Genomic DNA, 14,623 nt, shown 5'->3' on the forward strand with positions numbered 1-14,623 from the left:
ATGCGACCAGGACCTCGAGTGGCACGGACCCTACTGCCGGGCCTTAAGAAGCTTTCAGGACCGCTTCCGCAAAGACTTTGGATTCATGGTCCGGCAGTCGGAGCAAGACTTGGGGTCGTGGTCGCGCTCCACGTAGAATAGGCACGTGCGGTGTGGATCCATCACTGACATCAGTCGGCTACAGGAACCGCAAGCCTTGAAGCCAGGCATCCCTTGTGCACCAGAAGTCGGTGGATTAAAAAAATGATGTCGACAAAAGTCGAGAAAAAGTCAGTCAAAAAGTAACTGGGGGTACCGCTCTCTCCGGATCTGCGCTTGCTGGCGCAGAAAAAGAGACGCTTCAACCGGCGGTGAGCTCTTTGGAGCACCTGCTGCCGTTCAATGAACCCCTGACGGACATCCTTTTGGGCACTTGGTCCAGGCACAACACAGGGGCTCCTGTGGACAGGATGATTGCTCAACGCCACCACACGGCCGTGTGCGACCCCACTTTCCTTTCACAACATCCCACCCCTGAGAGCTTGGTGGTCCAAGCCTCCACCTCCAAGGGCGCATTCCCTACTGCTCCACCGAATAGGGAATCCAAAAAGCTGGACCATCTTGGAAAGAAAATGTTTTCTTCCTCCAGCTTGGGACTGCAGTCGATAAACACTTCATGTCTATTGGGCCGTTACACCCACTCTGTGTGGGACATGGTTGCGCAAGTGCTGCCTCAGTGCCCGGAGGAGGCCCGGGCCGTACTCTCTCGTGTGGTTGCCAAAGGGAGAGACGCAGCAAAGTTTACCATCCGCTGTGGGCTAGATACCGCTGACTCACTAGGCAGGACGATTTCCTCATCAGTAGCCCTTTGACGCTACGCCTGGTTGAGGTTGACTGGCTTTTAAGGGGATGTCCAATCCACTCTTATGTACATGCCCTTTGATGGCCGTCGCCTTTTCGGAGACAAGTCAGACATCGCGCTGGAGCGCTTTAAGGACTCTCGGGCTACGGCCAGGTTCTTGGGCCTCTCCACCACCTGCCCTGCGCAGTCTGCTTTTCGTCCCTTTCGTGGCTACGGAAGGGGTGCTCCACCACATCCCGCCGAGAGCCACAGGCCAGCGCAAACTGTTCAGCCCCTGCGCGGCCGCGGACGTGGGAACCAGCGCCTTGGTTCTGGGAGCCAGCGTGCAGGCCAGTCCACCACAGCCCCCTCTGCAGCAGCCTCCAAACCATCCTAGTCCGACCTTTCAGGGCCACCAAACGCCAGTGAGCGCAGGATTCACCATCACCTCCCCCATTGGTGCACCATCACGTCAGACAGGTGGGTTTTGCAAATAGGCCAAAGAGGCTACTCCCTCCCTTTCGAGACTACCCCTCCATCCCTGCCACCTCTGTACCATCGCATGTCGGAGGATCATCTGGCCCTTCTCCAACAGGAAGTTTTGGCACTCTTGGACAAGGGAGCCATCAAGTGCATTCCTGTCCCAGAAGTAGGTGGTTGTTGTTATTCTCACCACTTTCTGGTACCCAAGAAGCACAAAGGCCTGTGACCTATCTTGGATCTCAGGATCTAAGGAATGTCAACCGCTTCAAAATGATGACGCTCGCTCATGTCCTGTCGGCAATCGACCCTGGAGACTGGATGGTAGCGTTGGACTTGCAGGACGCTTACCTTCACATCCCCATTCTGCAGGCTCATCGGCGTTACCTGCGGTTGACAGTAGGCCACGAGCACTTTCAGTTTACCGTGCTCCCCTTCGGCCTCACCAGTGCCCCTCGGGTGTTCACGAAAGTGATGGCGGTGGTCGCAGCTCATCTGCGCAGATCAGGGGTTCCAGTCTTCCCCTATCTCGACGACTGGTTGTTGAAGGCGGGCTCGCCCCAGGCAGTCGTCTCCCACCTCCAGACTACGGCGGATCTCCTGCATTTGCTGGGGTTTTCCATCAACGTGACGAAGTCACACCTGAGTCCCTCTCAGAAGCTCCTTTCATTGGAGCGGTTCTCGATTCGGCGCAGTTCCGGGTCTATCCACCGGAACAGCGGGTCCGGGATATACAGGCCCTGATTCCCATCTTTCGGCCTCTATCCTGGGTTTCGGTCAGGCTAGTGTTGCGGCTTCTGGGGCTGATGGCCTCCTGCATCCTACTAGTGCATCACGCCAGGCGGCGCATGCGGGCTCTGCAGTGGGACCTGAAGTTTCAGTGGGCCCAGCATCACGGCAACCTGTCCGACCATGTCTTGATCTCGGAGGGCACTGCACAGCAGTTGCAGTGGTGGCTCACGGACCGCGATTGGGTCATGGGCAGAAGCCTCTCCCTTCCCCAACCGGAGCATGTCGTAGTGACGGATGCGTCCCTCCTGGGATGGGGTGGCCATATGGGAGAGGCGGAGATCAGAGGCCTCTGGTCTCCGGCGGAGTCTCGCCTCCACATCAACCTGTTGGAGTTGAGAGCGATCTGGCTTGCACTGAAAGCCTTCCTTCCCTCTGTCAGGGGAAGTGTCGTGCAGGTGTTCACGGACAACACCACCGCCATGTGGTATTGCAACAAACAGGGCGGGGTGGGGTCGTGGACCCTTTGTCAGGAGGCCCTGCGCCTCTGGACGTGGCTGGAACACCAGGGCGTCACCCTAGTGGTTCAACATCTGGCGGGCTCTCTGAACGCCAGAGCAGACGAACTCAGCCGCCGGTGCATGATGGATCACGAATGGCGTCTGAACTCCGAAGTGGCGCAAGGTCTCTTTCAGCAGTGGGGAGAGCCTTGGTTAGATCTATTCGCCACTGAAGAGAACGCGCAATGTCAGCATTTCTGCGCGTTGGAATTTCCAAGGCGGCACTCACTCGGCGACGCTTTTCGTCGCGAGTGGAGTTGCGGTCTGTTGTACGCCTTTCCGCCTATACCACTTCTGCCCAGAGTGCTGAAGAAGATCAGGCCCGACCGGGCCCAAGTCATCTTGGTGGCTCCGGATTGGGCACGAAGGTACTGGTATCCCGAGCTACTCAGTATGTTGACCGATCCTCCGATACGTCTGCCCCTTCGGGAGGATCTTCTGTCGCAGCAGCAGGGGACGGTCCTCCACCCGAACCTGTCCAGCCTCCACCTCCATGCGTGGAGATTGAGCGGCGGCAGTTGATGCCATTTGACTTGCCTCCTGAAGTCTGTGATATCATTCTGGCAGCCAGGCGTCCCTCCACAAAGACGGTATACGCCTGCCGGTGGAACAAATTTGTGGCATGGTGCACAGCAAAGGCTGTGGATCCCCTTTCCGCCCCTCTTTCTGAGGTTCTCCTCTTTCTTCTTTCTTTGGCCCGGCAGGGCTCTGCCCTGGGCACCCTGAAAGGTTATCTTGCTGCCATCTCTGCCTTCTTACGGCTTCCTGATCAGCCTTCTCTTTTCAAGTCCCCTGTAGTTACACGCTTTCTAAAAGGCATTACTCACATGTTCCCTCCTGTCCCTTTTGTAATGCCTCAGTGGGACTTGAATCTTGTCTTGACATTCCTGATGTGCGCTCTCTTCGAGCCTCTTCACAATTGTCCTCTTCGTCTTCTGACTCTTAAGACTGCTTTTCTGGTAGCCATCACCTCGGCTAGACGGGTGAGTGAGCTCCAGGCTTTATCTTCGAAGCCTCCTTTTCTGTCTGTACATCCGGACAAGGTTGTCCTTCGGCCTCGTCCCTCCTTTCTTCCGAAAGTGGTGACTCCATTTCATCTTGGGCAGTCTGTCACCTTGCCCACCTTCTTTCCGCCTCCGCATCCTTCCAAAGAGGAGGAGAGGCTCCACCGTCTGGACCCAAAACGTGCGCTCTCCTTTTATTTGGACCGCACTAAGCAGTTCCGGGTGGACGACCAACTTTTCGTTGGATACGTGGGTGCTAAGAAGGGGAAAGCTGTGCACAAACGGACCATCTCTCGGTGGGTCGTTTTGTGCATCAAAATGTGTTACTCTTTGGCTAAAAAGGACCCTCCTGTTGGGCTGCGCGCCCACTCCACTCGGGCCACAGCGGCTACTACTGCTTTGGGACGGGGTGTCCCTTTGCAGGACATCTGTCAGGCGGCGACGTGGGCTTCGCTACACACGTTTGCCAGACATTATTGCCTTGACAGCCAAGTCCGGAGGGATGGCTTCTTTGGCCGTTCTGTCCTCCAGGACTTTCTGGTGTGATCTTGGTTCGCAGACCCACCACCGGGGATGGTATTGCTTGGGTATCTATTCTAAGGTGAGGAATCTAACTAACGTGTTTCTTTCAGATGAACAAGTTACTTACCTTCGGTAACGATGTATCTGTAAGAAACATTAGTTAGTTAGATTCCTCACCGACCCACCCATCCTCCCCGTTCTGCGAACTGACATCTAGGGTTAAGGTTATCCTTTTCAGGCCCCTAGATTTTATTTTTGGCACCAGTGTCGGTCTTTGCATGGCTCTGCGTTCCTGGCGCGGAAGGCTATGTACAAGAACTGACGTCAGCGCGCGAGGGCGGCGTCTAAGTACTCCGACGACGTCATCCCGGCGCACGACGCCGACGAGGGACGCGGAGCCGCAGACGACGCCTAGCGACGCGCAAGGGGTATTGCTGACGAAAAATCTTCCGGATCCAGTCTGACGCCTGGGGATATTCTAAGGTGAGGAATCTAACTAACTAATGTTTCTTACAAATACATCGTTACCGAAAGTAAGTAACTTGTTCGTCAGGTCCCCAGGGATGGGCATTCTGCTTGTTAGGTCCTGGAGTATTTCCTAGTGTGAGGAATTGGTCCTCATCCCACCGCCTTGGAGGGTATGGCTTGGATATCTAATTGAAAGGTAAGGAATCTGCAGCTAGAAGCCTCTATCAGATGAACAAGTTACTTACCTTCGGAAACGCATTATCTGGTAGAAACAATATCTAGCTGAAGATATGCCTCCCCTCTTTGAAGACTGATTTTGTTAGGGCTAGGGTTACTGCCTGTTTTAGGGCCTTAGTTTCGCACTCGTTTAAGTCAGTTACTTCAAGGCTCTGGGCTTCTGGTGTGGAAAAGCAAAAAGTACTGATGTCCACACACCTGGGTGACGCCTATGTAGGTGACCACAACGTCATAACCGATACTAACGATGCAGACTACATCACGTGGAGCCGAATGGAGCCACCTGATGAGGTGCGCTAGGGGTATTGCTCGAGCAAAGGTTTCTGGACAAGGCCTGATGCCTGGGGAATTCAATGGTAAGGAATCTGCAGCTAGATATTTTCTCTACCAGATAATGCATTACCGAAGGTAAGTAACTTGTTCGTTAACACTGTCCTGATCCACCCAATGTTTGTGCAAGACACTGTCATGCAGATTTCCTAGGTCCTTGCTTGCCAGCATTTCCATGACTTTGACGTATATTGTTCACGTAATTCAACAGAGGTCTTTTGTGATTTAAAAAAGGTATGTTTAGAAAACAGATAGTGCTTATCTGGATGTAACATTAGTTGACGATATAACTGGTCTGAGTCTCGTGTTTGTGCATTATTCCTAAACGAAGCATTTCTAACATCGTTTGGCTTACTCTGCTATTTTTTAATAAGCTTTAATCTGCTGTGGACCTTGCAATTTTCCAATAAAGAGCACTGCTTGAAGTACCGAACAAAAATGTTAAGAGTAAATAAACTGAGTGGCTTTAATAGAATACTGCCAAAAGAGATGGCGCACCTGTGAAGTTTTTTGCATTTTATAGGAAAAGAGCATTCTGTAATGAAGCTAGAGGGCTATGTACTGTAAAGGTGAAATGTTACTTTCACTCGTTATGATCATTAAGCAATATACCCATGCTCTCCAACACACTTTGGGCCCGATTACGATGCCGTTAGGAATCTGTCCCGAACTAATCGGTTCCGGACTCGTTTCCTACAGAATCAGGTCCTGCTAGTCCAGGCAATCGATTTCGATGCTTTCCAACATTGTTCGGTCGGACTCGCATTGATTCCAATGGGAGCCAGAGTTTTGACCAAGAACTCAGGCTACCATTGGAAAAAGGGGTGTATGCAGAAAACCTTGCACCCTGTGGCGGGCATCCCATGGTGTCTGCCACATTGTGCATGGTTGGGAAGAGGGGTCCTTTGGGTACCCTCATGGGTCACATTTGGTCACCTCCAAGTGAAGGGGGGCCTGCAACGGGCCCCAAAGTCTGATTTCAAAAGCTGATTTGTCTCGGGCAAACTGAGTTGGTATGGCTGTCCAAATCAGTCATCATCATCGCTCATCCGGAAACTGTACCCAATGAGCTAAATGATTCGGCTCCGAAAGACTCGAACCCACCCAATGCCTTTCGGAACCGATTTGGACTGCTCGTAAAGTTTCCGGACATCGTAATCAGTCGTTGGGAAAACTGGAGGATTTGGTTGGAAACAATGGTTCCGAATCAGATCCTGCAATACCGAATCCCATCCGGAGCCCTTCCTAACGACATCGTATTTGGCCCCTTAATAGTGAAATAATGATCCTTCTCCAACCAGAATTTCCTTTTCAGAGGCACCATTTTTTTAAACATTGGTTGTGATGAGTAATCAGTCAAAAATTGAATTGAAGTTTTGCAGTTGACTCAGTTCACTCTGTCTCGGCAGAACGCAAAATACATAAACGGCCAGCACCGTGATCTGCAAACTTAGGAGGTGTGTGTGTGTGCGTGTGTGAGCATAGAAGTATAGCAGTCTTTGGGCACACCCTCTTGCCTGAAGGACAGCTTTTCTTGAACATATCATTGGGTTTTCATGTGGTAACAACCAGACGTGCCTGAACACTTTTTTGTACAGGAAATTAAATGTAAACCTGAACTGGAATGACCAATGTTGTCCAGTTGCTAACTGTAGTTGTACCAATTTGTAACAGTTCACTTTATCCTGGGGAATATAATCATTGCTTTTGTGTGATCTTTTTTGGCTGATGTCTCTGATAACAGGTTGAAAGCTGGTTAAATCGATTGCTCGAGAGAATGTGTTCTACATTACGTCATAATATATCAGAAGGGGTTGTTACATACGAAGAGAAACCAAGAGAGCAGTGGATATTTGATTATCCTGCCCAGGTATGAAACTGAATATTTTGGGTTCTGCTGCAGTTTATAGAGTAACAACTTTTTTTTTCTCCACATTTGTATTAGCCGAGAAAACAATAAAACCTGAACAAAAACTCATGATCATGTATTAAGTTAACAAGCATTGGCAAAGCCTATTGGTCTTGCCTATGCAAGAAATATTGGCTTTGCAAGTATGTTTTAGCCTTGTTGTACACCAGTGAGGCTGCTGTGCAATATGGCTAAAAGTTAGGGGGTAAAGGAGAGTGGCGTGGAGTGGCGTAAAGTGCAGTAGAGTTGAGTGTTCTGGAGTGACACAAAGAGTCATGGAGTGGAGTAGAGTTGAGTTGAGTGTCATGGAGTGGTGTAGAGTGCTGTGGAATGTTGTGGAGTGAGTAGAATGTCGTAGAGTGGAAGGGCATAGAGTGGAGTGGTGTAGAGTGGGGTAGAGTGTTGTAGAGGGAGTGGAATTTATTTATTTATTTGAAAAGTTTAATAGAGAGCGAACAAGACCGAAAGGGGTATCAGAGCGCTGTACAGAGTTGGCGCCAGCAAGTGTACAAAACATAGAGAAGGTAAGTGAAGTTACAACCTGTGGGAAAACATTCAATAATAATGAGTAGGGTGTATCAGAGGTGCCATAGAGCGCTCCGAGTAAAACATCATACAATAGAAAGAACCAAAATGTGTAATGTGCATCAAGGAATTTTAACAAAAAGGAGATGAGAAAAGTCAACAGTTAATGAGCTATCGAGAACTAGAAACAAAAAAAAGGTAAAAACATATAATATAACATCAGTAAAAAATCATTCACGTTTTTGGTTATTTAACAAAACACACGAGCATGATCAACGCGTTAACGTTCGTTCATTAGTAGCCTTTTGACCAGTTTTTTAAAGGAAGTAGTGGAAGGATTGGATCTGGTCTCAAATGGCAAGGAGTTCCAGATTCTCGGAGCAAGACCGGTGAACGCACGGTTGGAATGTCGTAGTGAAAGGATGTAGAGTGGAGTAGAGCTATTGCAAAGTAGAGTGGCATAGAGTGCAGTGACATAGAGTGGAGTGATGCGGAATAGACTGTAGAGGCATCGAGTGCATTGGTGTAGAGTGGGGCAGAAAAGATTGCAGTGGCAGAAGTGCAGTGTTGCAGAGAAGACTGTTTTAGAGTTCATTTCTGTATGGTAGAGTGTTGTAGAGTGCATTGGCAGTGGAGTAGAGTAGAATGGTACAGAGTGACATAGAGTGTACTGGATCAGAGTGGAGTGGGTCAGAGCAGAGTGCATTTGCGCAGACTGCAGTGGCATAGGGTGCAGTGGTAAGGAGTGGTAAGGAGTTGCAAAGATTGCAGTGATGCATAGTAAAGTTGTGTAGAGTAGATTGCATTGGCTTAGAGTAGAGTGGTGCAGAGTAGATTGCATTGTGGAGTGGTATAGTTTGGCGTGGTGCAGTATAGAGTACAATAGCTTTATTGCGGTGCGGATTAGAGTGAAGTAGGGTAAAGTGGAGTATGCATGGTTTGGTAGAATACTGCCCTTACATCTTCAATTGAAATAACCATTACATTTGTGCAATCAAATACAGTTTTACTGATGAAAGTATACAGCACAAAACAATAATGAGTGGAAATGTCATCACCTAGTGTATTGATTTGTTTTGATCGCATTAAAATATCTGTTTCCATCACACTTTAGAATTACTAAGAAATTTGCACAAGAAATGTGACTGGTGGAAGAATACATTAAATAAGGTTTGGGCAAGGGAAGGGACTAACTAAAGCTGGACAGCCTAAAACAAATAAAGCCAGCACTTAGAAAGCAAGCAAATGTGGGTTGCAAAACACAAAGCTAATGGACGTAATGCATTCCCAGGGAAGCTTTCTGAAATTGTCCATGATGTCGTTAGAAAAACCAGACAGCTGTGCTATCTGGTAAGCCTCGACCTAGAAAGCGTTTATTATCCAGACTTGCGATTTACACAGCAACTGACTGTATGCACCCCAGACAAACTATCTATTCCAAGTGGCACCCTTTTCATGTATTTCATAGTAAACCTGCCATTTTAATTTGTAACAGGTTGCTTTAACCGGCACACAAATATGGTGGAGCACAGAGGTTGGGATAGCATTTTCCAGACTGGAGGAAGGTTACGAAAATGCAATTAAAGATTACAACAAAAAGCAGGTGCAGTTATTTTCTTGTCTTTATCTTTATGGTAGTTTATGTGTATGCAGATCTGCGTGATTGTATTAAGTGGTATGCCATTCTCTTTAGTCTTTAGATGTAGAAACCACTTTTCCTTTTAATTATTGGATAATATTTGATAGCTTAATTAAGTAAAAAACACCTTTCTGGCTTTATTAGCTATTGGTAACTTTCATAATGAATAGTCCAGCTCACTTCCCTCACAGATCACAACCAAATATAAAGTTTGCACTTCATGGAGACCCAGCACCCAAGCTTTCCTTTAAAGCAGTGGCAGTGGCAATAGTTTTTGCTCTTGTTCTGTGGAAATACTTTGACAACCTTTTAAAGCAGAAGAGCTACAAGCTTCTGTAACACAAGTATTAACTAAAGTGGGTGGCAACAGCTGTGCATGATTTCTCAAATACAAATAGCAGTGGTACCCCTGAGGTACCCCTGAGGCAGTTGCCCACACGCATCCCATTACTTACTCTATGCATTATACAAGGCAAGGTCTACAACTGTCACACCTATCAAGCTCACTCCCATCCTAAACATAGAAAAAGAAATACCAACAGCCCCGTCTCCTTACTACTAAAAGCATAACAAGGGCAAGGTACTTATTGACTATTGCAAGCCTCCACAACCACTTCCCACAAATCTAAAAAGGAAGGGGAGGAGGGAACGTTAATATTGGTAAGGGGAAGTAAGAATCGGAGTAATGAAGATTACTGGTAAGTCCTTTTCTTTACTATATCCAAGTGTACCCAAGCATATACAGAAAATAGACAAAAAGACAGAAATCATGCCTCACAGCATTTAATAAACATCAACAAACAAGTAAGTTACTTGTAGGTCTGGGCATAAAACTCCGCTCCACTCGCAGAGTTTGAGGAATTCGGTAATGCAGAGTTGCCAATAAACTCTATACTCCGCCACAGAGCTGGTTTTTTTTTGTTACAATGCTCGAAATGTGCTTTTGCGCACGCGGGATCAACTTTCGGGCCGCTCACGATTGCCCATTTGATTTTCAGAGCCGTTCGCAGTCCCCATGAGATTTGCTAGCTGGCTGCATGCTCCCATGAGATTTTGTTGCCACCCATCAAGTCAAATCAGGCGCACCAGCGTCTCCCAGCAGATGTTTTCCACCGTACGTGATCCCGAACGTGAAGGATCTACCATCGGCTGCAATGTGGTGAAAAGTGTCTCCTCAAGAAGCAGCCAAATCTTCATGAAAGTATGATTTGGAGTCAAAAACCTAATTGAATGGACATTTGGCGTTGTTTTTTTTGTGCGAGGAGTGCTTTTTTATGAAAACCTATTTTTCAATTGGAAGGAAGTGCCCCAGAGTCTCCATCTTCCTGTTCCTGTCCAGCAGGCTCCTCCCAGTGCTTAGTCCATTTCCTGCCCACATTCATTTGGATTTGGAGGTGGAATGATCACTTTTTGTGTCTGCTGCATATACCATTGTATTTAAGATTTCACAAGTAAGGGGCCAGTTATGATCTTCTTAGGAAAGCATTCCCACCAAGTCGGGTTGGGAATACTTTCCGTACGAATCACACTCCGGGAATCCCACCGACTTAGTACTATGTGTCCGTATGTGTATGAACTCGACTCGGTTGGACTCCCATTTAATTCAATGGGGGCCTGTGTACCCACCCAGAACACAGGCTCCCTTGGAAAAAGGGGGTGGATGGGGAAAATCGTGCACCCTGTGGCAGGCACCCCATGGTGTCACCCACACTGCATGCATGGAAAGGGGGGACCCATGAGTACCCACTGCAACTGAATCGGCGGGCCCCAGGTGGAGGGGGGCCTGCTACGACCCCCGAAGTCCGATTACCACAGCAGTTTAGTCTCGGCAAAACCAAGTCGATACGGCTTTCAGAATCGATAATCATACTCGCTCGTCCAGAAGACATTCCCATTAAGCTGCACAATTCGGCTCCAAATAACTTGGATTGATTGATTTGGGTTCAGAACCGATTCGGTCAGCGCGGACAGTTTCCTCGCATAGCACTTGGTCATTCGGAAAGGGGGGTTATTCGTACGGAAACATAGGCTCCAAATCAGATTTGCTTTTTCCGAATCCCGTTTGGAGTCCTTCCTAACGAGATCGTAATCGGTCCCTAAGTTGAAAAACTTGTGTTGTTTATTTGACTGGGGCCATGCACCTGGATTTATTTGTACTTTTAGCCAATTGTTAACATCTGTTGCAGTGGGTGGCCTCTAGTTTCAGTAGGGGCCTAGTTATTTCTTTGTAAGTAATTTTTCTTCTTTTAAAAGTGAAGATGTTGCACAGTTCACTACATTTTCTCATTTTTTAATTTTTTTAATAAACTTGCATTCTTGATTTAATAATGCACTACTATGTGACCTAGACTGCCATTTGGTCTTTCAGCAGTTGGCCTAGTGCTAGTCATGAATGCATGAAACAACTGTTTGTGTGGTGTCGGGGGCGCTGTTGAGCCCACGGCAAGATGGCCGCGCCCTAACGTAGCTCTGCCAGCTGGGGAAATTAATCCGACAACAATCCGGGCCATTTGCAGGCATCGAGGACTCAAAAGTCATGCAAAAGGATGGCGAATCTCCCCTGTATATAACACCCCGAAAAAGAACGGTGAGCACCCTGACACGCAGCATAATCAGGGCTGGATAGTGATGACGGGAAAAATGACGGACTCCAGCAGGAATCCATAAGTCAGCCCTGGGCGTAAAGCACTGAAGCGGAGCTGCATGGACTGCACGGATCTCCACAAGGTACTTGAATCGATCAAACAGCAGGGAAGCCGACCACAAGCCAGTGAGGCTTGCGGCTGGGGTGGCGGGAAACCGTGGCAGCTGCCGCAGACTTCTACAGACGCTGTGACCGGGCAGCCAGAAACTGTAACCCATATAGTGCTGCTGCGAGATAGAGGCTGCTCTGCTGACCTGTGCCTTGTTAACGTCGGAGCGGCACAACGAAGATCACCTGAACGGATTACCCTCTAGGACTGGGGCTGTGCGAGTGCTCGACGGAGGCCTGACTACCAAGTTCATTAGAGGTGAAGCTGCACTGCTAGACTGGGCCCTTTAAACGCCTTGCGGTGAGCTGGACCTAGGTGGTTGCACGACTGCATGCAGATCTCCGGTGGCACTTCCGGCCCTCCAGCTCCCCCGTGGCCTGACCCTGCACAGTGATAGACTGCGTGCCGCCTTCTGCAGTCCAGAACTGGTAATGAGGCCAAATTGCGGCAGGTAAACGAGGCCAGAACCTGCAAACACCCGTATAGCACAGTGCAACGGAACACAACCCATGCTAAGAAAAGGCCCAGACACAACTGTGCTACAACACATGTACTAAAGCAAACTACAATCGCCAAATAAAGCATTGCATCACTTCACCAGGTAGGTCACTAACTATCTACAGCCTGTCTGGATAATAACTAAGGACACTGGGAATAGTTGTGGTTCTCTTCCAGGGGATCCTCATCAATAGTCATAAGCACTAGAATATTCCCGCCCATGTGCGGGACCCCGGAAACACAATCATATATGTGATAAACATATATGCATCTCCACATATATATACATATATATATATATATATATATATTTTACCTACTGGCGGTCGCCAGTAGGTAGTTATAGTTAAAACCCTCTTTCCATAGGAAATCCGCAACATTCTATTTTGAATAACTTTGGCGGGGCGCTGCGCTCCGCTCCTACCCTGAAAGTCTCGGGGGGATTCGTCAAGCGGGGGCTGAGATAAAAGGGGGGTCCCAAAACGCGTTTTTCCCATGCATTTTTCCATAGGACCTTTAGACACAGCTACAGCCCGAACGGCTGAACAGAGTTCCTTGAAATTTGGCAGAGAGTTAGTCTACAGGTCAAGGAAGTGCCTTTTGTAGGTTTGGTGTAAATCTGTTCAGTAGATTCTGAGAAAATAGCCTTTAAATCAATATATATATCTGAGCCAGCTTACGGTGCGCTTACGGTGCGCTTACCGTACGCGTACGGTGACGTGCGCGAGCGCGATTCTGATTGGCTGTTCGATCTAAGTAAACATTCGAATCGGTCGAAACCAGGAAGCGGCGGCCGCCATTTTCTCTCTCGCACTCTGAGGGGGGCAGCATAAACATAGTCAAAAAACATCTAAAGGGGTATTATATTTAGATGTTAACCACCCAGCATGATATCATGGAAACTAAAAATGAATACCTTTCACAACGAAGCACATAATATGTCCCCCATTTGCACCCATCCCGCGTAACGTGGGCACGCGGTGCGCGCAGCGCACCGCAAGACCAACGTGCGCGCACGGAACGAACTGCGTTAACTGGGCGCGCACGCCACGAATGGCGTAAAGTAACTTAGCATTTAAAAAACCGTACAAATTCACTGAAAAAACCATAGGTTTCACACACGTTATAGTTAGGAATTAGCATTTAAAAAACCTTGCAAATTCACTGAAAAAACCATAGGTTTCACACAAGTTATAGTTAGCTGTACATTTCACTCGTAAAAAAACAATGAAATTCCCCCGTTATAGTTAGTGCAGGCAACTATAACTCACGCGACCGCAATCCTCTGCTGATGACATATGTGTCTTTATGAAAAAAAAATATTTGTAATATATGTATAGCTAAAATTTAATGGAAGAAGACATGGGCAAATAAGTGTCTAAATACAGTATTAGCATCAGCAGAGGATTGCGGTCGCGTGAGTTATAGTGCTCAATGCACTTCACCACTATCTAGGCAGGAGACCTATGTCTATGTTCCAACACACTGAGATGCTTGTGAAGATGGCTGAATTGTGTTTGGGTAACAATGTTTTTATATTTGATGGCCTAATGTACAAGCAATTGCAGGGCACAGCCATGGGTACTTGCTTCGCCCCCAGCTATGCTAATTTGCATATGGGCTGGTGGGAGGAGCAGGTACTCAGGGTGGAGCTGCAGGCTGCATTCACAGAACATGTAAGAATATACGTCAGATACATCGACGATATATTCATTCTGTGGAAAGGTTCAGAAGAGAGTGCTACCCAATTCTCTAGAGAAATTAACAACAACACTCTGAACCTCAGCTTCACGTGCAATATGAGCAGGGAAACTATCCATTTTTTGGATCTGGAGCTTTTCGTAGAAGGAGATAGCCTTCAATCGAAAACCTTCAGAAAACCGACAGCTGGGAACGCCATCCTACACGCACACAGTTTCCATCCTAGCTCTCTCAAAGCCAGCATACCCTATGCCGAGTGCCTACGCATGAAGCGTAATTGCAGTACTAACACTGGCTTCGAAGAAGCCACAGATGAACTGTGCAACAGATTAGCCCACAGGGGCTATAACCAAGAAACCCTCGATAAAGCCAAATCAAAGGTAGCTACCAAAACCCGCAGGGAACTCCTTACTACCAAGACTACTACTGCTTTAGGCAGTAAAGAAAG

General features: G+C 48.0%; 1 protein-coding gene across 2 annotated transcripts in view; it reads left to right on the forward strand.

Annotated features, from left to right (window-relative positions):
* DNAH17 (dynein axonemal heavy chain 17) overlaps nucleotides 1-14,623 on the forward strand; it is a 14,992,541-nt gene that overhangs the window by 5,719,195 nt on the left and 9,258,723 nt on the right. For both annotated transcript variants that reach the window (XM_085617470.1, XM_085617471.1), the window contains 2 exons: nucleotides 6,895-7,020; nucleotides 9,080-9,192. In XM_085617470.1, coding sequence (XP_085473596.1) covers nucleotides 6,895-7,020; nucleotides 9,080-9,192 — 239 coding nt within the window. The remainder of the gene's footprint in view (nucleotides 1-6,894; nucleotides 7,021-9,079; nucleotides 9,193-14,623) is intronic.

This window comes from Triturus cristatus, chromosome 7 (genome assembly GCF_964204655.1).
Source record: "Triturus cristatus chromosome 7, aTriCri1.1, whole genome shotgun sequence".
Classification (NCBI taxonomy): domain Eukaryota; kingdom Metazoa; phylum Chordata; class Amphibia; order Caudata; family Salamandridae; genus Triturus; species Triturus cristatus.